General features: G+C 30.4%; 1 protein-coding gene across 6 annotated transcripts in view; it reads right to left on the reverse strand.

The window, feature by feature from the left end:
- The window catches only part of LOC113403368 (kazrin), a 93,952-nt gene that overhangs the window by 25,663 nt on the left and 42,979 nt on the right, over positions 1–25,310 (reverse strand). For all 6 annotated transcript variants that reach the window (XM_026643897.2, XM_026643895.2, XM_026643898.2 and 3 more), the window contains exons 2-6: positions 8,686–8,865; positions 5,020–5,290; positions 4,494–4,754; positions 1,508–1,629; positions 794–956 (exon numbers count right to left, since the gene is read on the reverse strand). In XM_026643897.2, the coding sequence (XP_026499682.1) occupies positions 794–956; positions 1,508–1,629; positions 4,494–4,754; positions 5,020–5,290; positions 8,686–8,721 (853 nt within the window). In that variant the 5' untranslated portion in view covers positions 8,722–8,865. The remainder of the gene's footprint in view (positions 1–793; positions 957–1,507; positions 1,630–4,493; positions 4,755–5,019; positions 5,291–8,685; positions 8,866–25,310) is intronic.

Here is a 25,310-nt window from a genome sequence, read left to right on the forward strand (position 1 = left end):
TTACCACCACAGTACTTTATTTTAAGCTTTCAGCTGTTATGTGTTTTTTAGTGACGACGGAATTAAATTAAATCGGCAATAATACCTTCATATAAATATATGAACCCTGGTAATTTTATGAAGTACCAAAATATCGTATCGTTTCTTTAAACGACAGAGATAAATAAATATTGTATTAAGATCTGTATCTTAAATATTACTTTTAAGTATTTATAGAGAAAGTCTAAAGTAGTCGTTTCAGGAGACTTATATAGTTAGATCTTTAAGGTAAAGTCTTCACTAAAAATGTCGGTGAAAGTCAAAGTCCAACTCTGGAGTAAACGTGACTCGTAAACTAATTTACCCTTACTTTTCCGACCAGATACTTTCTAAAACATTATGACTTTAGTTTATCAAACTGTCGGCTTCCTATTTCTTTTTCCGATCAAGAACGGTTGCTTGAGCAAATTGCCTCATTTCGTTCACTTTACTGCATTATGAAATATTCACTTTGTAGTTACATTCCTGATGGAAGTCGTAGTATGCTTAGATTAAATACAGTATATACCCATGTAAACTGTACTTTTGATGTACATCGAAAGCGATATAACAAAATTATCCATATTAAATATTATAATAACATGCCTTAAAGTGTAATAAAAATATAATAAAAAAAGTATACAAAAGAGATTTTATTTTTGTTGATATAATTAAGTTTTCTTCATTCTTACAGTCTCTGTCCTAAGTGATAGTGTATTTAAATATAAACTAGAAAAGCCAGACTGACATAATTATAAAGGAACATAAAACTTACAATTAACAGCTTCTCTAGCCAGTAGCAGCTCTTTCTCCAACTGCTGCGGATCGAGAGGTGTGCCATCTTGTGTGTCCCCCTGGGCCCTCTCTATCAAAGCATTCCCCGCCTCTCCCCTCTCCGCGGCCGCTACCAACAAACGCCGTACACGCGTCAGTTCCGCCTGCATCGAGGATTAATAGCTGTCGATTTATAAACTTCTCCCGATATTACCATCCGTAAGCATGTTAAATTGAGTCAGCGAAGTATCTAGCTTAATACGAGTATGTATACATGCTGAGCTTGGATGGTTTTATATTTTATAATTTAAGTTACTTGTTTAAGATATCCATTACTTCTGACTTTTGGCTGCTGTGTTAGAATATAAAATACTAGCTACTTGAAAGATTTATTATTTTGGGAATCAATGGGGTTTAGGTAAATGGGTATTTTTGATCATAAAAAAATCATTAAATATATACATTACTTTGAAATATTTCTTCAATTAAGTATTAGCAATTCCATTTCTCTTTTACCCCTGATTTACGAACCATAAAGCTGCCGTTGAGTATTTAAAAATTAAAATTTAATTCAAAGCGACACTAAAGAAACAGGTTATTATTCCACTGCAAAAGTCTTTAAATTTACAGAAAAACAATTAATGAGAGAAAGAATTTTTCTTTGTTCATATAAATTACGAACGATTCTGAAAAACAGGGAAAATAAAAAGGCGACCTGCAGACGTTCGTTTTCAAGACGTAGCCGCCGGGCCAGCTGCGCTGCGGTGAGCATCCCCGGGGACGCGGGCACCTCTTCCTGCCGCGACCGGTCTGAACGCCCACCCGGGGAACCGGAACCTGTTTGTATTTACGTTGCAAACATAACATACTCTTTAAGGCCAATTTAATACGACATGGGCTTACTTTATTACAAAAAATCACAAGTCACGACAGAATATCAAATTATAAATTGTATTCAAATATTCTGTTTTACGTTAATACAATTCTTATTGTGTATTAATTAAACAACTAACCGTGATAAAGAAATTTCAGATGCTATAGCGGTAAACATAATTATTTTTATTTACTTCCATCAGCTCTTTATAATAAAAACGTAAAGGCAAATCTTATCAGATATTTTGTTTCTATTTGTAATAGCGTACAAAAATGTACTAAACAGGAAATAACCATTAGGTATTTCCCGCTTCATTAATATTGATCATAATTGTTACGTTGCAACGTTATCAGCTTTTAATATTGTGAAAAACTGTCGAAAGTTATGTTGGTTAATGTGTATAAATTTAAACTGTTATGGGGACGTAAACGTTGCACCAATGCAAAAGTTCTCCCAGTCACGAAAGCCCGTAACCCCGTCCAGACGAATCGATTATTCGTTTTATCATGCGTCAGGGCGCAGGACGCAGGTGTGTATGCGACCTGTTTTATTGTAAACACTCAAATCTATTGACTTCAGCGATTCTTGTACAAGCTACATAAAACCTTGTATTTATTTTGCAACATATGTTGTTTTGTACTGTACAGAAAAATGAAAATGTGCAATTCTCCAACTGTAAAATATTTCTTCGATAAATAAAATTGCTCTTAAATATTTTTAATAAGTAACGTGAACCTTTTCATTCGAAAAAAAGGAATAAATAACTAAAACGAACCAAGTAAATGAAAAGTACATAAATGCGAATTTATTTACTCCTACTACGATTTTCCATTAAAATGTCTAGACAAATAATTAATGGAATGCTTTATGGTATTATAAGATCTATTTCAATTTTTTATATTTATTTAATGCTGTAATTGAATTTATTATAACACAGGTGAAATCCATAGTTTTTTAAAGGTTGTTTTACATGTTTGAAGTATAACACAATATAACTTATTTCCAAATTTATTTTTCTATATCTTAACTAAACATATGTAATAAGGAGACGAAACGAGGTTTTAAAATATTTGGTCAAATTATTAGATTTTAATTTTTATTCTATTTCATTAGATCGACTTTCATATTTTGCGTTTATATACAAATAAATTAATCAAAAAAAAATTAGGTCACTTTCGAGGTCACTTGCTACATATCATATTAGAAGATTCAAGTAAAGATGTTGGTGCGAATGATAGTAAAAAAAGAAGATAAAAAAATAATACAAAGAGTTGCATGTATTTTGTAAGGATGTTCTAAGAATTGCGAAATAATGGAGTTACTGAGGATATGACTGAACATAGATTAATGGAACAATAAATGCTCTAAACTTGTAATTATTTTATGAAATATTCGTATACATGATATTGATGTTGATTTGAATAAGTTTTGAATACATCTTTAACACATAAATAAAAATATAACGGAAAACAGAATATAATCAAAATAATAACCTTCCCTGCAATAATAAATCAATTAAATTTTTGGGTGACGATGTCGACCTACTTTAGTAACGAGCTGCAGTAAGCTTACAACGACTTCTTCAAGCTGCACACTTCATTATTTATATGTAAAAGTTGTAGTATCATGAAAGAATAAAAAAAAAAATACTTTGTTTATTAATCACACCTACTTGTATAAAATATACAATATTAATTACCTTTTGAATAATTATTATAAAGTATTACGGAAAAATCATAATAAGAATTATGTGTGTAAAATTTATTAAGCAAAGCTTTCCTTCTTCGAGAACTTAGAAGTTTATTAGTTTGTTAGTATGTTACATTTAAATAACAGTTGTAATATTTTCGAACAGAAGTTAACGAAATTAACTTTTTTATTTCGCAATGTAAGAAAAGTGAGAAAACTTCTAATTATCAGACGCTAATTAAAAAGGTAGCGAAAACTAAATGACAAATTGCAACATCAGGCGGAAAGTTTCTTTCTAGCGAAGTGAGCTGGCTGTGCAGTCGCAAATGATTTTATTCCCTACGGCAGTGGCTCATTAGTGCGCGAGATATTCCACTAAGTCGACGAGCAATGTATGAAAACTATCGTAAAATGGTCAGAATATATAGAGAACTACCATTGCGAGTAATTATTATATCAATCATATAGTCAATATTTAAATATATAATACACTAAGCTTAAGCTTAGTTTTTATAAGGTTATTGTGTACGTAATCATCAAAACAAAAAATAATCATCTAATTACTACATTTTAAAACATAAATCGGATTCTATCAAAATCCATATGTTATTAGCTCTAACAAGCTGTTTGTCTGAGTTATAGCCAACCTAGTTTTATACAGACTTGATTCATAATAGTTAGTAGCGGCAGCTTTGCTGAAGAATTCCCAACTAACTCGAAACTTACTTCATCAGCAAAACAAACATGCCGGCCCGACCAGTTAGTAACTATTATCTCCTGTTTTATACACTAAGTAAAACAAGAGCTTAAACTATATTTTAAATATAGATTCGTTTGTTCGTAATTAATGTACACTATTTTAAAATAAATATCAACAATAGAACCTCTTAAATTTAACCGATAATACTTTTAAAAATATAAAAAAAATTAGTTGATGAAGATTATCGTCGCACGATTTTATTTTTCAAATACATACAATATATTACAATCAAATAGGCTTTTCAAGTTATTCTGTATAGTTATGTTACAGGATTCAATTGAATTTAAGCCTATTTGTTTGAGATTTAGGCTACACCTTTTTTATTCAAATATAATTACGTATCAATATTACAGATTTTGAATATTAATGAAATCTTACCTCCTTCAAGAGTTGCAGTAATATCAGCTCTAGGTTCCGGGCCATCACTACTCCTACCGGGGGAAGTTGCATCTGGCAATGGAACTTCTTCCTCAGAGCTATCAGCGGGATCTAAAACATTCCTGTCGCTGTTACTGTTCCCTGCAGTGCCTATTTCGGCATACGTTCCACTGTCGCTCCCATTTTGCGTGGACCATTTCACTGGTGAATCTATTTTACCGTTTGCCTGGTTTTCCTTGTTATCGTCGTCAGGGGAGGATACTGTTGAATGTATAATATTTAATTAATTGTGTTATTGTAAATATTAATCACAATTTAAAACAACTTGTTTCGGCTGGTATTTACTTTTAATTAAATACCAGCAGTAATTTAATACATAAAAAGAGAAAGAGCGACAAACTTTTACTAATGTTGCAATTATACAGTCAATAATAAATTCAAACATTGTATAACGCTATAATGATATACGTATACGATATTTTTAGCAAGAAGTAATAGTTATAATTGAAGTAATTTTGTAACTCACCTATAAATGGATTATCCTTCCCATTCTTGATCGTGAGTCGCGTAGACCTATTCAGCGTGCCTTCTTTGTCCCCATTCAGCGATCCATTGCGCGGTTTGTCAAGAGTGCTGATGAGAAGGCGTCGTTCGGGCGGGATAGGACGCGGGTCGTCACTTCTGTCGAGGGCCGAGCATGCGGGGGTGATAAGTGGGTCCGCTGGCTCGGGTTCGGCATCTGCCTCGACTCTCGTGCCCACTGACACTTGCTCGTCTACCATTTTGCGAAGTTTCGCCTATTAAATAGTGTAGAGTTAATACCGAAACAAATAAAGTTCAACTAATTTAAAACTAAATTGTGACGAAGAAACTGTTACATTTTTCATTAATCCATACAAATATTACAAAGAGGTAAAATTTGTTTGTTTGAACTAAATTGAACAAAATTACATAGTGCGTCTTATGTTTTAAGATATAATTAAAAATTGTATGATTTTTTTAACTTTTATCAAATTTGACATTCTTTCATAAATTGTTTTTGTTAAAATAATGTTGATTTGGGAGCTACGAGCCTCTTTGAAGCGTAATACTGTGAGAATATTTTTATAAGCCACGTAATATAAGTACGTGCTAATACAAAACTTAAATAGACCTTTAAAAATTTTTTTGTATGTATGAAAAGAAAATAGAATCATATTATATAACCTGTACGATAAAATAACAAATCACGTAGTAATCACGTAATACATGAATCATTTTAGTAATATAAGGGACAATTCAAACTACCACTAAAAATAAATAATGGGAATCATTCGTTTTATATTGAGGTCGAAATCTAAATATTAAATATTACAAAAGCCATACGAAAATAATTTAGGTCTACACGATTTACCGCAAGAATTATAAAGGCTCAATAAACATTCCTATAACTTAATAGCAGAGTTTGCGTAAACACCAGACCATAATAAGTAAACGTATATTTAAAATGCTAATCTAAAGCTTACCATTTATTTCATTTTTATTTTTGACAATAAAGAAAGTCTGTGTTCTATATATAATTGTTTACAAAAATCATTTTTCAATAATAAATTTAATACATAATATTATTTAAGATTGATTTTGGTTCAGTTAGTTAAGTTTTTTTAGAACAAAGTTTATGTCATATTTTTTTATATATATAATAATACCTTTAAATATTATTGATTTGCTTTGGCAAAATCGTTTACATAATGGTTGTTTAATAGCTAAGGCAGCTTCGGCTCCCTGATTGAAACGAACTTTGTAATCGATGTTAACACTTCGATGAAACTTTGACAACGCAGTACAATATAATTACGGGCTACCTGGCTTAGGTTTATGTCCTCCCAGTTCTCAATCAAACTTGGGTTTATTAAGGGCATACGAGCCGTTCCAGCGACTTTGTTCACGTGGCTTTTGGACACAAAGTTATAACAATATGTATGTTGATTGATCTCTGGGAACACTTAATCACTTTACCAAAATGTAATAACTTATACGTCGATCAAGGGTCCTATACCTCCAAGTTTTATCAAAATTCGAAGGTTAGGTCTATGCATCCGTTAAACCAAGTGCTATGAGGAAACGTAGGACCTCTTGTGTAATTAATTACGTTCCATGGTTAAATTTTTATGTATCAACTAATAACTGGAAAATAATTGCCGTAAAAGCACTTTCATAAGTACAAACATATAAATATACGAACATACGTTCACATACAGATACAACAAATATAACATATTATTTTATTATTTTTTTATCTATATATAATTATATTATATATAACAATATATAATATAATTAGTAATAAAAAATACAGTGATAAATGATAAAATATTTTCGAAGAGCGATTTTTCATTTCGTGTTAATAAATAAAAATAATTATTTATCCAAATAGTTTCATGTAAAATAAAGCTAAAAATATAAATAATGAAAAACGAAAACTCTTTACAAATGCGAAAACGAAGAGATATGCTTACACACGATTTTCTTTCTAAAGATTATGTGAAGCGTGAAGTTACAGTTTTTCATAAGTATTATAATATAGCAATCAACAATTGCAAAACGTTCGTATTCACAACGCGGTTTTTTTCATAGTTAAAAAAATCTAAAGGGTAACTCTCTTTACATATAACATAATAGCTGTTACCCGCGGCTTCGCTTGCGTAGAATATGAATATACTTACAAATTAACTTAAAATATTACGTAAATTTAAGACCTCTTTGTATACCACATTGGTGTGTATTTCAGGGTAGAATATCCAGAAACGCTTAAATGCGAATCAACTCATTTTTAATTGGTAGCCCAAAAATAAAATTTCGAGCTTCTAACTTCAAAATGACGGACTTCCAGACTAACCTGTATACGAAATGTCATCACCTATTTTTCCCTTTAGACATAAAAGATCAAAAAACGCTTAAATACGTATCTACTCATTTTTAATCAGTAGTCCAAAAATAAAGTTTCATGATTCTAACTTTAAAATGACGGACTTCCAGAATAACCTGTATACGAAATGTCAACACCTATTTTTCCCTTTAGACATAAAATATCAAGAAACGCTTAAATACGTATCTACTCATTTTTAATCAGTAGTCCAAAAATAAAGTTTCATGATTCTAACTTCAAAATGACGGACTTCCAGAATAACCTATATACGAAATGTTAACACCTATTTTTCCCTTTAGACATAAAATATCAAGAAACACTTAAATACGTATCTACTCATTTTTAATCAGTAGCCCAAAAATAAAATTTCATGTTTTAACCTATAAATGACTGACACCCATAAAAACTTTCAACCCTTACTTCACCCCCTCAATGGTAGATTATCTAGAAAGGCTTAAATACGTATTTTATGTACTTATTTTTGATCATTATCCCAAAAATTCAACCCCTATTTCACCCCTTTAGGGGTATTATTTCCAAAATTCGCTCCTTAGTGGGTGTCATGATATGTTAGTTTATAAGTATACAGACTAAAATATAAGTTTTATGCTTCTAGTCCTAAAAATGACAATAATTTCAACAACTTACAAACTTTCATCCCTCTTTTCAACGCTTTACAGAACTTTTTCCAAATAAAAAGTAGCCTATGTCCTTTCTCAGGCTCTAGACTATTTGTGTACCAAATTTCATTGAAATCGGTCCAGTAGTTTTGGCGTGAAAGCGAGACAGACAGACAGACACACAGAGTTACCTTCGCATTTATAATATTAAATATAGTATGGATAAATTAATTTCCGTATTCTGATATTTACAGAAATAAACAAAGATGATGTGTGCTAACGTGAATATTTATATATAAGAATTAATGATCAGAAAATTTCAGTTGGAAAGTTTTGGTAAACAATAACATAACAACTAATGTCTGTTCTAAATCTGTAAGCTATCGAAAATAAACATTTATGAAATTGTTATTGTTTTCAAGTATAATAAATACTATTGAGTTATATTTTGCGGTTCACAAGTTAATACAAGTAAATATTAAAAGTATTCTGTAGCAATTATTATTATTATTGCACAATGAATACCATACCTGTTTCTTACATCTAGTAAGTTTATTAATTAAATAAGTTGCATTTGATTGTCCAAATAGAGCATAAAACATATTTTTTTATATATTAACAAATAGTAATTTTAAATGTAAAACTGTTTTACAAATTGCGGTACCTGGGCGTCGCCTAGTATCCGGCGCACAAGCGCCATTAGGCCGCCGTGGCAGGCGCTATCATGCTATCCACCTGCGCCTCCCCGCATGGTCGCCATCAAACTCGAACGCTAGACAAGTATTCCTAATGACGCCAATTTTTTTACTGTATCCTTCTCTTCAAAAACTGAGATCAGAGTGAGCTGAAACAAAGAAAATTTGAATTAATCATTTTTATTTGTGAACTTTTCAAAATTACAATCATTTTAACAACTAATAATTTAAAAAATTCTTATTTTGTCATCTTGTCCATAAATGATTTTATAATTTTCAGCTAGAAAATTAAATAATGTTGATAAGATAAAAATTATGAGGATACATACATATTTTAATTAAAAAGTGCTCGTTGCGCTCTAAATGGGTCAACAGTGTCGGTCAAGTGGCATAAACGTGTGATACGATATTTGGAGGCTTTCATGTGCTTTAATTTAATTATAAAACCATTTAGACAGATATAAAATATAAAACAGTAAGTATAAAACAGTAAATAATTACAATTTCGTTTAAGATCTCAAAATATATTGAAAGAATATACATCAGTGTTTATGATTTTTTTATTTTAGTATACTTGAAAATGTACATAGAAAATCTGTTACATTTACGCATTTTCCCTTGCATTCAGCATTATTTGCTATTTAAACCAGTCGCTTTCATTGCTATTATTTGTATTTTATTAAGGTCATATTATATACATTTATTTAACTCTCTGGTAAACAAAGGCGTTCAGGCATTCAAAGGCAATAAAAATACTACGTAATGCCATGTAGTATTATCGTGCTATTTGTCATTTGAATGTTTTGAAATAAAAAAATAAAACAAATAATAAAACAATTGTAGGTACCACTAAGGTTTGATTTAGATAATAATATTAAAAAATTGTAAACAAAAACATACTTAATATGTATCACGTAAATTGTTGAAATCATAAAGATGGAGCAAGTCATAAAAATTAACATAATAATTCTATTAAAAAATTTCATGTTTTTACCTGTTTATAAAATATATAAATAAATGTTTTCATTAATTTTGAGTCAAAATTCATAATGTCAAGTCGAGTCAAGATTCAAAGTGCTTTATTTAAAAAATGTATAATATAATGAAAACACTAAGGAAACGCTTTCACGCAGCCTCAGGCGTATTTGCAAAAAGAACTTTACCTTTGAAATATGTAACATAATTTTTATCGACTTTTTTCTGAAAAGAAACATTGTTATTGTGGTTTTCGCTCCTAAGTTTGAATATAGTTATAGTTTTTATTAGTAATTTAACCCGTATGAAATCGATTTTATATTAAAACGTTTATCATTTTTGCGAATAGTTTTTAAATCATAATAAAGAACCCAATAACTTTGAAATAAAATAACCCATTGACAGAAAGTCAAAAATTCCTTAAAGAACATGTGTCAGTCTCTTTGTTAGGAATAAGTCAACACGAAAAACCTTCTGTAATTTTTTCACACAGGAATGTTTTATATAAATTTTTTATACTTTGTTTACGATCAGTTTCATCAATATTGTTTATTTGAACGCACCTCTTTCCCCGTTCTCAATAAAACAACATCACGGATCTTTCGTACGTGCTCCGTAATGTAAGTGGGTTGTTATGCAAATTGACGAAACGAATTGCCTCTTTTTTAATTTAAGTCCTGAAGAATATAGTCCAAACAATTTAAGGCGGTAATTTGAGAAGGTCTTGATCATTGAGACCACTTCAGCTATTGGCCGCATTGTTGATTAAAATTCCAAAAGCGTTTGGCACTAAGGAGGCACATTACTTAGTAATTATTAAATATATTTTTATTTACCGCAAGTTTTTTTTTTAAATATATACGTAATATAATAAGTTTATCCAATAAATATTTAAGATACATTACAATTTTTATATAGAATTCGAAATCTACGTTTAATATAATATTTACAAGCTTCATAGTGTTCTATGATTTATTATGCATTGAATAAAAAGCAAAATTCAACACTATAAAATGAGAATAACAAAAAAAATATGTAGTACATTTTTAAGCGCCACTTTTATGATAAGCGGTCAAAATAGTCCGACGTCAGATAGAAATGTAATTGCCCTGTCAATCCTTTTGAGGACCGAGCTGTACAGCAAAACAAGAAAAAAAAATGGTTATTTCAATGCATGCATTGACATTTATTATATGAAACATGACATTCAAAAAACATAACCGATTTTTTTTTATTGGAATATGTTCTTAACTATTTAGAATATCTCTAAAAAATTTAATTATCTGATATTTCCAGTATGAAAACTCCTCTATACAGCTTAAATACTTTGTACGAATGCTTGGTGTGAATAATTTTTATTAATCACACAACTATACATGGCTACAACGCAAATATGCTACAATCCCCTGTATTAAGCTACCGAGATGGCCCAGTGGTTAGAACGCGTGCATCTTGATGATTGACGCGTGATTTCGGGCTCAAACCCAGGCAAGCACCACTGAATTTTATGTGCTTAATTTGTGTTTATAATTCATCTCGTGCTCGGCGGTGAAGGAAAACATCGTGAGGAAACCTGAATGTGTCTAATTTTAACGAAATTCTGCCACATGTGTATTCCACCAAACCGCATTGAAGCAGCGTGGTGGAATATGCTCCAAACTTTCTCCTCAAAGGGAGAGGAGGCCTTAGCCCAGCAGTGGGAAATTTACAGGCTGCTAATGTAAAAAAAAAGCTAAATTTATTTATTTCACAGATAAAAAATCCTAACAAGTCGATTAAGAACACCCAATTTTAGTCGTCATTAATAATAATGTATTGAAATATGAAGCGATCAATAATTATAATTTTGAAACTATAATATTTACAGATGATTGTTAAATGTGTGATTTACATGCCTTATTAACTTAGACAACTTGTATAACATTATTCTGAAAAATTAAACGCAGTCCTCACGTCAATAAATTATTTACTTCTATCTTAAAATCACAAAAAGTCAAACTTAAACTTCAACTCTTCTCAAATATATTTTACGAGGGCCTTTTATGCAAATCTGACACGCGTACAGTATTCATCAAAGTGATTGCGCAGTGTCATTAAAAATCAGGTCACATCTTCCTCGATTTGCATAAAAAAGTTACTAGGCGGAGGGAATGAGTTGCGATTACATTAAACTAATTTTTCATTTGGTGACATTTACTTTGAAGTATTTAGTTACGAAATACGGTTACCAGTAAGAGGGTTGATCCATTTCAATTTAAATATTTAGGCGACGCGTCTGACTTTTTTGAACTTAATTGATCTTACTAATGAAGATCACGGTTTCAGCTACAGCGATCATTTTCATAGTGTACAAATCTGTGCAAATCTAAATGCCTGATGGTAAGGGTTCAGATGTAGGGATATATATATATAGATGTAGATGTATGTCATTACGTGATTTATGAGGCACGGTATTAGTTTACACTCCAGTTGTCAGTTCTTAAATGCCGTACTGTTACATATTGACAAAAAACGAATCCATTATACAGTTCCGACCTGGGATTTGAACCCAAGAACTCTCATGATTAGCCATATCAGATACCCACGAGAGCAACCAAGCAGTGAAATTTAGTTTCGTTCCAAATCGTCCAATAGACTATCACGCAGGATCAATACGGGTACTGCACGTCCTACTTTGTTTTTTACTTTATTTATTTTATATATCTTTCAACAAATGCTGGCTGAAACTATAAAACTCAAGTGGAGAAGGTAATTCTATTTCATATACTTTATTCGCAAGTAATATAAATAGTAATTCTTTGGTACAAAATAACATTGTAGATCGTTAATCTGTAAAGATTATAGCCACGGTCGATGACCTTTAATGACGGAGTTCTTAGATAAGATACTCGACATTTTCAAGTTAAGATTCAAGTGAGATACAATTTTCATATGATTTACAAATTTATTGTTATAAAGATTGATTGAGAGTGAATAAAATGAGATCGGTCTTTTATGATCGAAGTATGTTTTCATATCGATGAGATAAACTGAACCATAAGAGAACGTACATTTATGAACGATTTAAAAATATACTTGAAAAGTAATCGTCAGTATCAAAAATTTTAATATTAATGCAAGAGTCTGTACTCGCAAAGTGCATGTAAAACTTATGCCGGCACACATTCTCGAACTTACAAAGTTGCACAGGGCTTGTCACTGCGGCCTTTGAATACTTCATACTTTAATTAAAACGTACTCAAAGAGATTTTGTATCACGTCTCACACACTGACATCATAATATTTAAATTAGATGCAGTTTGTAAATATCATAATGAATAGATAACGCTAAGTAATAAGCGGGCGTTGTCTTGTTAATATCATCCATCATTTTAATACAGACGATGTCTATTCGTCATTGTCAGTGTAAGGGATGATCTAATAATAAAGGCGGATCAGCTTTGTTGTCGGAATTAACTTTACATATCGGTTATATTCTTGTAATTAATTAAAGAATTACAATGTTGCCATTTTGAAAATCTTAATAGAATTTTTATTTACGGAATATAATTTATATATTTTTTAACTATTATTGTAATAATAAGCAAAAAAAATAAACAAATAGCTCTGAAATGCAAATGGTAAACGGTATTTTTCCATGTTAAAACCGTAGCCGTAGTTTATAATAATGTAGAAGCAATACATATTTATGAAATTAGAAAATTAATTGAATCCATACCGAGACTAAGCTTGTTTTTTAATAAAAATAAATTATCTTTTTCATTAATCCCGTTTATTACCTTCATTTAAATAAACACTATATTAGCCCTGACTTATAATATACCAGTCGAAATCGCTTGAATCTTTTAAAAAGGCCAGTGATTATATTGCTTGCGGCAACATTCGGTCCGATCAAAGCAGTAGGAAATGTAAATACGGGAACGGGAAACCTTTTTCCTTCATTAGGGAGCTACATTTCAATATTATATTACATAAGTACTGCTGTTAAACTTGCTTATGAGCAAAACGTAGAGTGCTGTTATACGTTTAGGGTTAATTCATAATTGATCAAAATAAAACAAATCGTACACAAATTAGTAAATAAGTTAGCAATTAGTAATTCAAATATTCATATCATAATCTCATTTTTTTTTTTAATTCGAGTTCTATGATGTGACGCGTGTCTTCCGACTATGGCGTTGCGACATCGCATTGCTTTTGTTTTGTACGTCCATATTGATGAAAACTATGATAAATATTTAATCATAGGTTGTTTTGACATTATTAATAGTTTGCCGACAATTAGATCTAATAAATATAATCACTCTTTCCTGTAATTACACTGACACACATTAGAACACACGAAAGTAAAGCATTGATGTTTATTGATAATTCATGAGTGAGTGGTAAAAGTTAAGACAATACCAGAACCAATCATCAGTAGCATGAGCTTATCTATCCCTCATGGAGAAATGATTTATCATATTTATTTTCCAAATCCTGCACATGTGATTCTTGCACACGTCATGCTTCGTATGGGGTGTCCATCTTTTTTAGCTCTCTACTTCCATGCCAAACTATCTCCTTATACGATTATATTGTCACACTCTAGTCCGCGTTACTTGTCCTTGACACGAAAATGTATTTTTTTATTAGCTTTTTATGCACATTTATATATGGGCACTTGGAGAAAAAAATTAAATGTTATAATAATAATAATTCTGGACAATTTTCTTTAAGATTTTCTGTCGCGGAGCTATTTTCAAATTTTCTTCTTAACAATCTCGTCCCAGCTGTATGTATCTCCATCCATCAACTCAGTTACTCCACATTCAATCCATAAGTATCAAAAAAATTGTATCAATTTTTTTAAACGATTTCGAGTTATTTAGTAATGCGAGTAATCTTAACCAAACTTTTAGTGAACTGATTAAACAATAAACTTAATTAATACTTAGCCTCGTCGTTGCTTCAATATTAAATCGAGTTCATAAATACCTAATATTAAGCTCTTACACTTGTTACAACGTCCCACTTCCCTCCTTCCTCGTGCCGCCACAAGCCATTAGGTAATTAAAACATTGCCCAATATATTATAGACTTGGAGGACTTTCAAATAAATTTGAACGGTATTTAAAAGGCCTTAAATAAATTTACGATATTTCGCAGTTTAATTAAATTTAGAATACATAGGATGATCAAAATTCAAAAATACCTCTTTTAATATTTTATTTTAAATATAGTAAATACACTTAAACATTCACAAATATTGAAATTCTTATGGTCTCGTTCATTGCTTCGTTTTTGTCTTTCATGATTTTAATTAAAATCCATTAAATTTATGAAATAGAGCTTCAATTATTTAATCAAATAAATATTGAAGTGCATATTGAAAATTTAGCATGCATACATAATGATAATTATTTTGTTGGTTTGGGATATTTGAATTGATAACACGCTATGTGATATTCAGCTCTAGGTTGATTAAAGATGCAAATAAACATGCTCCTATGATAGGAAACTCAAACAATATCAATAGCAATACAAACAATACAAGCACAAAGGTTTAATGTATATTTTGTTAATGAAAAATATTGTTACTGTAAGGATATATAAAAAAATAACAATGTATTTCAACATTTAATCATCAATAAAAAAAATTATATTTATAATGATTAGTTATAGCACTTATCTCAACAATTGCCTAGAAATATTAGGACCTAATGCATAATGGACCTGCGAATGAATTGAGCGATTTTTGTAAAATGTCGTAAAAATATATATATTTAATATTCCTTTATTAACATTACTAAGATGTTATTATTAATAACAAAAAAGTAGGTTTTACAAAACAATATTACATCTACAACATTGTTTAGCGGGGCTTCATGAACGTGGCCAATATAAGTATAAAATGCTTAAAAGAATTGAAAAAATATATATTTATTTATAGAAAAAAATACGACTAATCTCTAAGAATATCTAATGTATATGAAATTCAAACCCGAAAACATCGAACAATTGAAATTTGGAAGCTTAGGGAGGCCATGTAATAAATCGTGGCGAAGTTAAGACAAAAGATGAAATGGCTATGTACAGACCTCAGATTGTAAAACAAAAGGCAGATGGAGCGCGCGGAATATGATATTGAAGTTACAAAATCAAAAGCGAATGAAAATTCCCAGTAGCGTGTGTATTAATTAACTATTTGTTAATACGTCAAAAAAAAACATAATTATGGTGACAATTTGACATATTCATAAAAAGACGTGTCGTTTCCTGATGCCGGGAACTCGCATTCGCTTTTGATTTTGTATTCGCTTTTGTTACTTCACTAAATGTCACACGCTCCATCTCCCTCTTGTTTTACAATCTAATAGACTGAGAGCCAGTGATCGGCAGACTTACGGTATAGTAGCAAGCTCCGTATTACTGCCAGGTATACTGCTTCACCTGCCGTTGGTGAAATGGAGGTTCACTATTCCCATCGAGGGTTCCTTTGAGCGTGCCATGGAGTCGAATAGCGTAAATTTTGACTTTCAAAACGTGATCGCAGCAAGTCTGCCCTTATATATAAAAAAATATACAGAAAACTTCAATGGCAACTTACTCCGGTTCCTTCTATATTTTTTATAATTTCTAGAGCTACTTAAATTTGACAAAAAATTACGTTATGTCAGCAAGGCTGAAATTTATATATATGATTTATATTACTATTATATACATATATCTAAAAAAGCATACACGTAGTTAGGTTCTAAGACGCAGGCAGATCACATAATAGTTTCTCAGTCGTGCTAATAAAGGTGCATGATTTCGATTCTCTCACGCTTCATTTCGCGAAGATCTAGTGTTTCAGCATAGCTGCAATTGATATATGAAATTGAATAGTTGAACCGCCGTCAATATATTTTTTGAAGTGTAGAAGTTTAAATTAACTTCGTATTAAGAATCATGTCATGTAATAACGTATTATTACGAGATACGAACTTGAAGTTTCTGTATTTCCGCAGAATACCGTCAGCATGAACTGTGTTTCTGTTCGGAAAGTTTTCCTCACTCCTTTCCACATAACTCGCTAACTAGGAAGGACGTGCTTGGCAAACCGCAGCTGCATAATCTTTATGATACTTTTGAGCTTATCTTATATAGAATATCAAGCTATTACAGATTAAATCACTCAAAAATTAAAACTCTTCTCAATTTATGCAATATACAAATTAAAGTCAAATTACAACCCTTCATCCTGCTACACACATGAAACTGTTAGCAATTACTAATATTTGCTATTTGTATTTTACCAAATGATATGGATTTAAATTAAAATAGTTTATTAAGACTATAATTAAAAATTACGCTATTGAAAACGAATATGGTTTGCGAATATGTTAATTATCAAATAATATGTAATTAATCACTGGTGAACGTACTTGGAGCGACATGATATTAAAAACATAAATATTCGAAAATTATTTACAAAACTATTTAATGTTTTATAATATGGAAAAGTTGAGCTATTTCTTTCTGTATAAAACGATCGTGATTTCATTATCATCATCCTCCTGCCCTTATCGCAATTTTATTTGGAGTCGGCGCAGCATGCCTTCTTCTTCCATACTTCTCTGTCTCACGTCATCTCACAAGTAACATTATTTCCAGCCATATCTTCTTTCATACAATCCACCCATCGTTTCTCGGTCCTCCCCATCCTCTATATCCATCCACATCCATGCTCAAGATATTATCACCATCGTGATTTCGTTAAAAATTACATAATTGCATATTTTGGTTTGGCAATTTATTCCCAAGTTTCAAACAGAAAAATAAATACATTTTATATATATTATATAAAAATGTATTCCCATTTGCAATTGCAGTACGTATCGTTAGTTGTTGTTGGACCTGGAAGTAGTAGTGCACATTTTCATTTTTTGCCCAGAGAATCGGAATCGCGATTCAACGGGGAAGTGCTGCTAGCATTCTTCCCACCACGCTATCATAATTTGGACTGTAACTATTTTTAATTTTTATCGGTTTACTTTAGGCCTTAATGTTAACAATAATTGTTATGTAAATAAATTAACAAAATAAACAAAAAGACTAGTTTTTCTAAAATATTTGAAGTTTGAAGATTTCATTCACGTTTTCTACGATTTCAAGACGAGGCAAATAGTCTTATAACCAGTATTATAATATCGTATGTGAAGTTTTTAAATAGGATTGTTCTTTTTAATTAAAGAAAACCCAAAGGAGACTACTCAAATGAGAATATATTTATAATAAAACTCGAACCAAAACGAAAATTTGCTTAATATATGAGTCTTCTATGTAATATTTACTTTGATTTTGTTTCATTTCACTAATCACGCGTAAGAAATACAAACGATATCATAAATTGGCACAGTGAAAATTTGCATTCCAATCAAGAGTCAAAAGCGGTTGTGTTTCATTTTGTTGTTGGCAATAGCAGTACTGTTAATCTCCCGTTCATAAATCACAAAGCAATCCATTTCAGATGACATACCCATCCGATGCCACCTGGTTAGCAATGCCATTTGTCAAGACTGACATTTTGAAGGTGCTTTGGTTATAAAGTGACTTACATTGACCAATCCAATCTATTTTGCATTGAAAGTTACTAAAGTTGTGATTACAATCACATAGTATGATATAAAATTAATTTAATTTTTAATCAAACTTTTAAAATATTAGTGATTATGAAGTGAATAATAATTGTAAAATATTATGTAGTAAGTATAAAACAAAACCTTTTTTTATTTATTTGTTAAAAATAAGATTTAAATCATAAATTTTGGAGGAAGAAATTCTTAATAATTTCTAATTGTTCAAAATATTTGAGTATAAAGTTTAGGCAACATGTAGTGGTGGACATTATTTAAGATATGTTATGTAATGAATTCTTATTTTACACGTCGAATTCTCCCGACTTACCTTATTTTTACCGAACTAGTACACTGTACTAGTTAGGTAAAAACAGTTGAGTATGTATAATATTGTGCTACACTATCGCAATGAATTAATGAAATACTCACTAATTCATTGCGACAGTGTAGACGACAATGACAGATGTGACTTGAAATTCAAGCAAAGTTACAAATATGTTATAATTTCATTACTTAATTAACAAGAATATATTTAGAACATCTCAATTATATAACAAAGTTAGCTTAGTAATAATAACAGACAAAGATAATTTTATGAAATAAAGTTGAAAACGGACCGTTTATTGTCTAATTTAAGATTTATAGAGCATCCCGCTGTTGCACAGAAACTACAGTAACGTTGAATATGTTTTTTTATCAAAAAGTTTCAATGGTCCAAGCGGGACCGTAAGTAACTGTAACTCATCTATCACGAGCACACTCCTAAAAAAAGGTTTTAACCCATCTTCCTATAATTGAGATAAATTATACATTTAGTTGAATTTTTCTTTTAATTTTACTCTTGATATTTTAGTTTTAATTATAAAAAGAATTTAAATAATGACTTCATTATGTCTTGGGGCAGTTAATTATTTAAAAAAAACACATTTCTTCAAAAATGTGCTGTGTATTCATAATGTGAACACATAATTAATTCATTAAATACATTTATCTGTTATTAGTTCCAAAAAGACCTTGTGGTTTTTGATTTCTTTTACACTTATAAATATTCCTGTTGTAGAATCTTTGTAATAGATAATATATTTTTTAATAAATTACAAAACAATATACATCTTCTCTCTCTCGCGATGAACACACATACTTCGAGCACACATTTTATTCGTTTGTGTCAATTAAGCTAATTAAAGTTGTGTACATTCAAATATTTAGAATTTGGTATTACTGTTGTAGTTGTTGCTTAATTAATTCGTATATCTATATCGTATCTCATTGCAAACTGTCTACCGTCTGTATGCACAGTGAAACTCTGCACAATAACTACGCGAGTATAACAAGGCGTCTAATATAACTTCATACGAAAGCCGTGTACATTTTCAGTCTCCTTCATTTAGTTATGGACTAACTTTTCCTTACAATTTGTGGTTTTTGTGTATTTCATTTCCGTCGATGTTTAAATCGTATTGAATGCAAAATGAAATTTGTTTTGGTTTAATGTTGGTAATGGTTGGTTAAATGTAACAATATGTTCCGAGCCGGATTATAAAATGTAACTTTTTTTAAGAAAATTTTTTTTAAGAATTTTAGGAAAGATACCTAAAATTGTTAAAACGGTAACATATGGTATATTTTATTTAAAAGTACAATGATTCCTACGTATTATCTAACAAATGGGCCCCATTATGAAAGACTTAGTGGCTGTGGGCGTTGGTGAGCTGTAAGAAATACTTAATATTCCTTTTACAGTCATTGAACCGTCAGCCATAGAAACTATGACGTTACACTGGAACAAAGTGACAAGGGTGAGTGATTCTTACGTACACTGGAATTATATCATGAAATACGGCAATATTAAACATCGCTGTACGGTAAGAACAAGGAACGAATTGGGAGTACGAATGCAGACGAACCAAACACTAGTAATTATTAATCTTTAAAGAATTACTTTAAAAATATACACTACTAGCTGTTGCCCGCGGCTTCGCTCGCGTGGAAATTGATTATATTACAGAATAATTTAAAATATTACGTTAATTTAAGACCTCATTTGTGGTTCGACTTTCGTTATTTAGAGCTGTCCATACTAAAAACAGTCTTCACTTATATCTACTCTGGCCATTTTTGAAATTTGTTCTTGTACTTTTTTAATTGTCATGGTGAAACATACCTATGTACTCATTTTTAATCAGTATCCCAAAAACAAAGTTTCGTGTTTCTAACTTAAAAACTAACGGACTTCCACACAAATTTTCAACCCTTGTTTCACCCTCTTAGGAGTAGAATATCCAGTAATGCTTAAATACGTATCTACTCATTTTTTGTCAATATCCGAAAAACAAAGTTTCATGTTTTTACCTTAAAAAATGACTGACTTCCATAATAACTTTCAACCGTTATTTCACCCCTTTAGGGGTAGAATATCCAGAAACGCTTAAAAACGTACGTACTCATTTTTAATCAGTATCTCAAAAGTAAAGCTTCATGTTTCTAACTTCAAAAATGGCGGCTTTCCAGACTAACCTATATTCGTAATGGCTACCCCTATTTCACTCCTTAGGGCTAGAATATCCAGAAACGCTTTAATTCGTATATACTTATTTTCAATCAGTATCCCAAAAATAAAGTTATCGTTTCTAACTTTAAAAAATGATGGTATTCCCTACACACTTTCAATCCTTATCTCACCCCTATGGGTAAAAAATCTAGAAACGCTTAAATACGTATCTACTCATTTTTAATCGGTATCTCAAAAATGAAGTTTCATGTTACTAACTTAAAAAATGACGGACTTCCATGCAAACGTTCAACCCCTATTTCACCCCTTAGGGGTTGAATTTCCAAAATTCCTTTCTTAGTGGGTGTCTACTTAATAAAAAGATCCTACTCACCAAATTTCAAGGCCCTAACTTTAATAGATTACGCTCGGCGATGATGAATCAGTCAGTCAGGACTCATTTTATATACAGGGTTATTGGTAATTCGACGTATTCCCGTTAGGAGATGATAGGGGTGATTATTTGCAATAATTTTAATAACCCCCATATGCATGACCCAAACCATTTTTGAGTTATCGCGTTTTTTAGATTTTTTCAAAATAAGTCCAAAATGCAACTTAAAAATGTATTTAAAAAAAGTATCAATTAAAATCTACTTTTTTCTTCTGATTTATAAAAACGATTAAACACTGGATATTTCTCAATATTTAAACAATAATTATCGGTCCAAATTTAAAAATGCGAGACAGAAAATGATATTATTTCAATATATTATATATATAGCTTTCCGAAAATGTATAAAAACTAGGAATTTATTTCAAAGCAACCGAAGTAAAATGATCAGAAAGGACGCTGTTGAAAATTCGTATTCGAACATGACCGAATTCGTATTAAAGGTCGCTCTTTAAAATTCCCACAAAATTGATTTAAAATAATAACCAATGTAAAAAAACTTACTTAATACAAATTTAAAATAAAATTTAGATACATAAACAGTTCAGTAGCTAAGTTACAATTAAGATATTTTCTAATTTAGCCTAGTTCTTGCTCGAAGTGACTTCCCCTATTGGGAACGCAAAGTCGCATTCTTTTTCTAAGTTGTGACTTAACTACCGAACTAGTCAAATTATTCCGCATTGTGTTTGAAGCGTTCATAATTCTTATTTTAATATGCATATGCGGGTTAAAATTAACGCAAATAATCACCCCTATCACCTCCTAACGGGAATACGTCGAATTACCAATAACCCTGTATATACATAGATAGATATTAATATTTCAACTTACAAATGAATTCGTAAACATAAAGTGTTTGATTAATAAAGCTTTCATAGAAATTAGCGCACGGATTTGATTAATACATTTTAAGTTTATTCAGTGGCTTTAAGTATCAGTGTAATGAAAATTAAAAGTTCCTTAATTAAATTTCGATTCAATTGTATATGATTTAATTTTTAATTGACATTAAATTAATAAATATAATTTTAACGAAACGGTTCCATTGTTTTGTATTAAGTTATAAAAATTAAGTTTGTACATTTCCAGCTTTTATTATTATGACAGGTGCCATTTTGTTTTATAACTCAAGAAAAATAAAATGGCGTCAATTATAAAAGGACGTGGTAAGATATATTAATTGTCACTCTAAATAAGTAATGTTAATTTTGATATAGGTTGTTTTTTTTAACAACTGACTGTATTCAACAGAATATAAATGTATAAATTGGTGGAAAGAAGTAACTATTGAATTTATTGCCGAGTATTTTCTTTAGAATCTTCATACCGAAACGGTGGTAGCGTTACGTTAAATGTAACCTCGTAATATGATAATCTTAGTGCTTATACTAGGCTATTAAAATAATGAATATTTTGATTATCCTTTCAAAACTATAGTTCTAGTTTAATTTTAAGAGAGCAAATGGTTTTATCGAATATTTATTTTTTATTTACTTAACACATTCCCACTCTAGTTTATCTGGCTATAGAAGCCATTCGTGAACTGTAAATCGAGCTTCAATCCAAATCCTATTAAAACCCAAATTCTCTATTTCCAATTCGTACTAAAGCTATGCCATTGAAGAAATAAAGTTTCTATCAGATAGTTCCCAACAATTTGTTTAAAGTGTAGGACCGTCTACGTTGAGTTCAGGGGTAGATACAGCAAACAGTCTCGAGTATCTATCAACTGCAGAGGTACACTCTCCGGACTGCCAGCCACTAAACCTATTGAAAGTACTTCAAATAAATTCTACTTTAGCGTGGAAAATTTAAAACACAACACTTCTTCGGCTCCGTATCGAAACTTTTCAAAAGAAGACAACACATTTCTTCTTTGGAATCGAAATGTATTTTTTGTTAATTTATGTTGTAGACCTAGCCATAGACATAGGCGTGATTTTTTTTTGAGTATTTGCAATAATTGTGTGAAAATGTTAATGTATTGAATACTAATATTGAATTATTTATGACGAACATGACGACTTTTATTTATATGCAATAAAAGTTGAGTAATACAAAAAACATTGGAAAAAAATTGGCTGACTCCACACTTGGTATTTGTTATATTTGCAAACACACCCAATTTTTGGTCGAACTCAGCGTTTTTACATTTACGAATATTTACATTAATGTTTCACTAGTTATATCTGTAATTTATCTCAAAAATACAACTATGACAATTGTTTATTGTTTTCACTTCATGTAAAATATATCAAAACTAGGGGAGTTAGTCGGATGCCCATATATTGTAGCGCAACACGCAACGTTATCTTTATGTAAGAGCAGTTCAGCCTAACTTATTATGTTGTTCGTGCTTAAACTTATAGTTAAAACCGTAAACATGCAGAAAATATTTTGGGGTGAACTTTAAATATATTTCTTCCGATAAATAAAACAAATTTTCAAATACTTCAGATAAATTTTATTATTAGATATAATAAGCAATTGCCATAATTATATATCTTAATATAATTTTAATCTTGTAAATAAATATAAAACACTTTAAATACATGTCCATGAAAATACTTCAATTATCTGTAAGTTCTTTTAACCTTGTTATCCTTGCTATTTCTTTTATTAATTTTCTTTTATGTTTTTATGCTTCGAATAAAACTCCCTAGAAATGTCGCTGTTGGAATGAAATGTTTATAAAAGGCTTATTCAAAATTCCATTAGCGTAGGAATAACTAATGTAGCAAAAACATATCAAAGATGGTTAGAAGTGTAAGAAATTATAAAAATAGAAGAGGACGTTGACTTTTGAATTTTTTATAAACTGATTTCTTCAAAGGAATAATTTGATTTTATATAGCGAAACTAATTTATATATTTTTTTTCATCAATATTAAATGATTTATTATGTAAATCAAAACAATATAATACGTAATCATAGTACTATTACTCAACATTGTTACTCGATACAGGTACAAATATTAATAGCGAAGCCTAAGTGAATTCTGTTATGATAAGCAAAAAACCTATGTTATTGAGGTTTTTTAATAAATGTAAAAAAGCCAAGATAATTAAACCATTATCAATCTAGAACGAAATGAATTACACGAAAAACTAATATATAAAGAAAATTACTTAGCAAATAATGGCTGCGTAGTATGTCTGCAGTGCAAACTTCAACTAACTAATAACAATAATAATCAATACTTACGAGAAATACAATAAATAAATTGTATTCATAAAATAAATAGAAATAAATTCCAGAGGCATCACAGTTTTGAAACCTTATTGATATACTGCAAAAACAATGGCGCTTTGTATAAAGTGGGCTTTGTATTTTCGGTGTAGTTATTGTGAGCTGTACTCAAAACTTTAATTGCATATGTAAATTGAAGGCCCCGCTGGGTACAGTTGGCGAGTTCATGACCCGCAGGTCTTACGCGACCTTGTCTATAATGCTCTCATTTAAAATATTCTACTCTCGAGTTTTAATAGTAAAAGTTTTTATCATAAACATGCTTGTTTACAGTACACTTCATACGTGTATGACTTACAAGGTTCAGACTATTAATATGGAAAATGCGGAGATTGCGCCTTAAATACATCGTCTTTTATAAAATTGTAACCTAAACATTATTGTATTATATGTATACCAATCAACGTCGTTGATTGTATTAGAAAATATTTTAATACTATTTAGTATCATAAAATAATCATTTAAAAACTGCTAAAAATATACAATTAAGATACGGTAACAGGCATTAAAAATAAGACAAGTATTTCGCAGGTAAAACTTTGTTTCAAATAAGGTATTAAAAAATAATTTCCATTATGACATAAACACGAACAATTTGCGTTCCCTCCCAGTTATTACTCGGTTTAATTAAAAAGCTCAACGCAGCAAGCACTCACTAACAGGGAATCACAACACTCCGTACTCAAGTACTGCGTGTCCTTCAGATGAGAGAACGCTTAGACCCCGCAGGCCTATTTGCTGGGGGAGTATAATCTATATTTCAACATAGCTTAACCCATGGGTTTCGCGTAAATAGATTTTCCGAATAAGGACTCCGG

This window comes from Vanessa tameamea, chromosome 13 (assembly GCF_037043105.1).
Source record: "Vanessa tameamea isolate UH-Manoa-2023 chromosome 13, ilVanTame1 primary haplotype, whole genome shotgun sequence".
In the NCBI taxonomy this organism is placed as follows: domain Eukaryota; kingdom Metazoa; phylum Arthropoda; class Insecta; order Lepidoptera; family Nymphalidae; genus Vanessa; species Vanessa tameamea.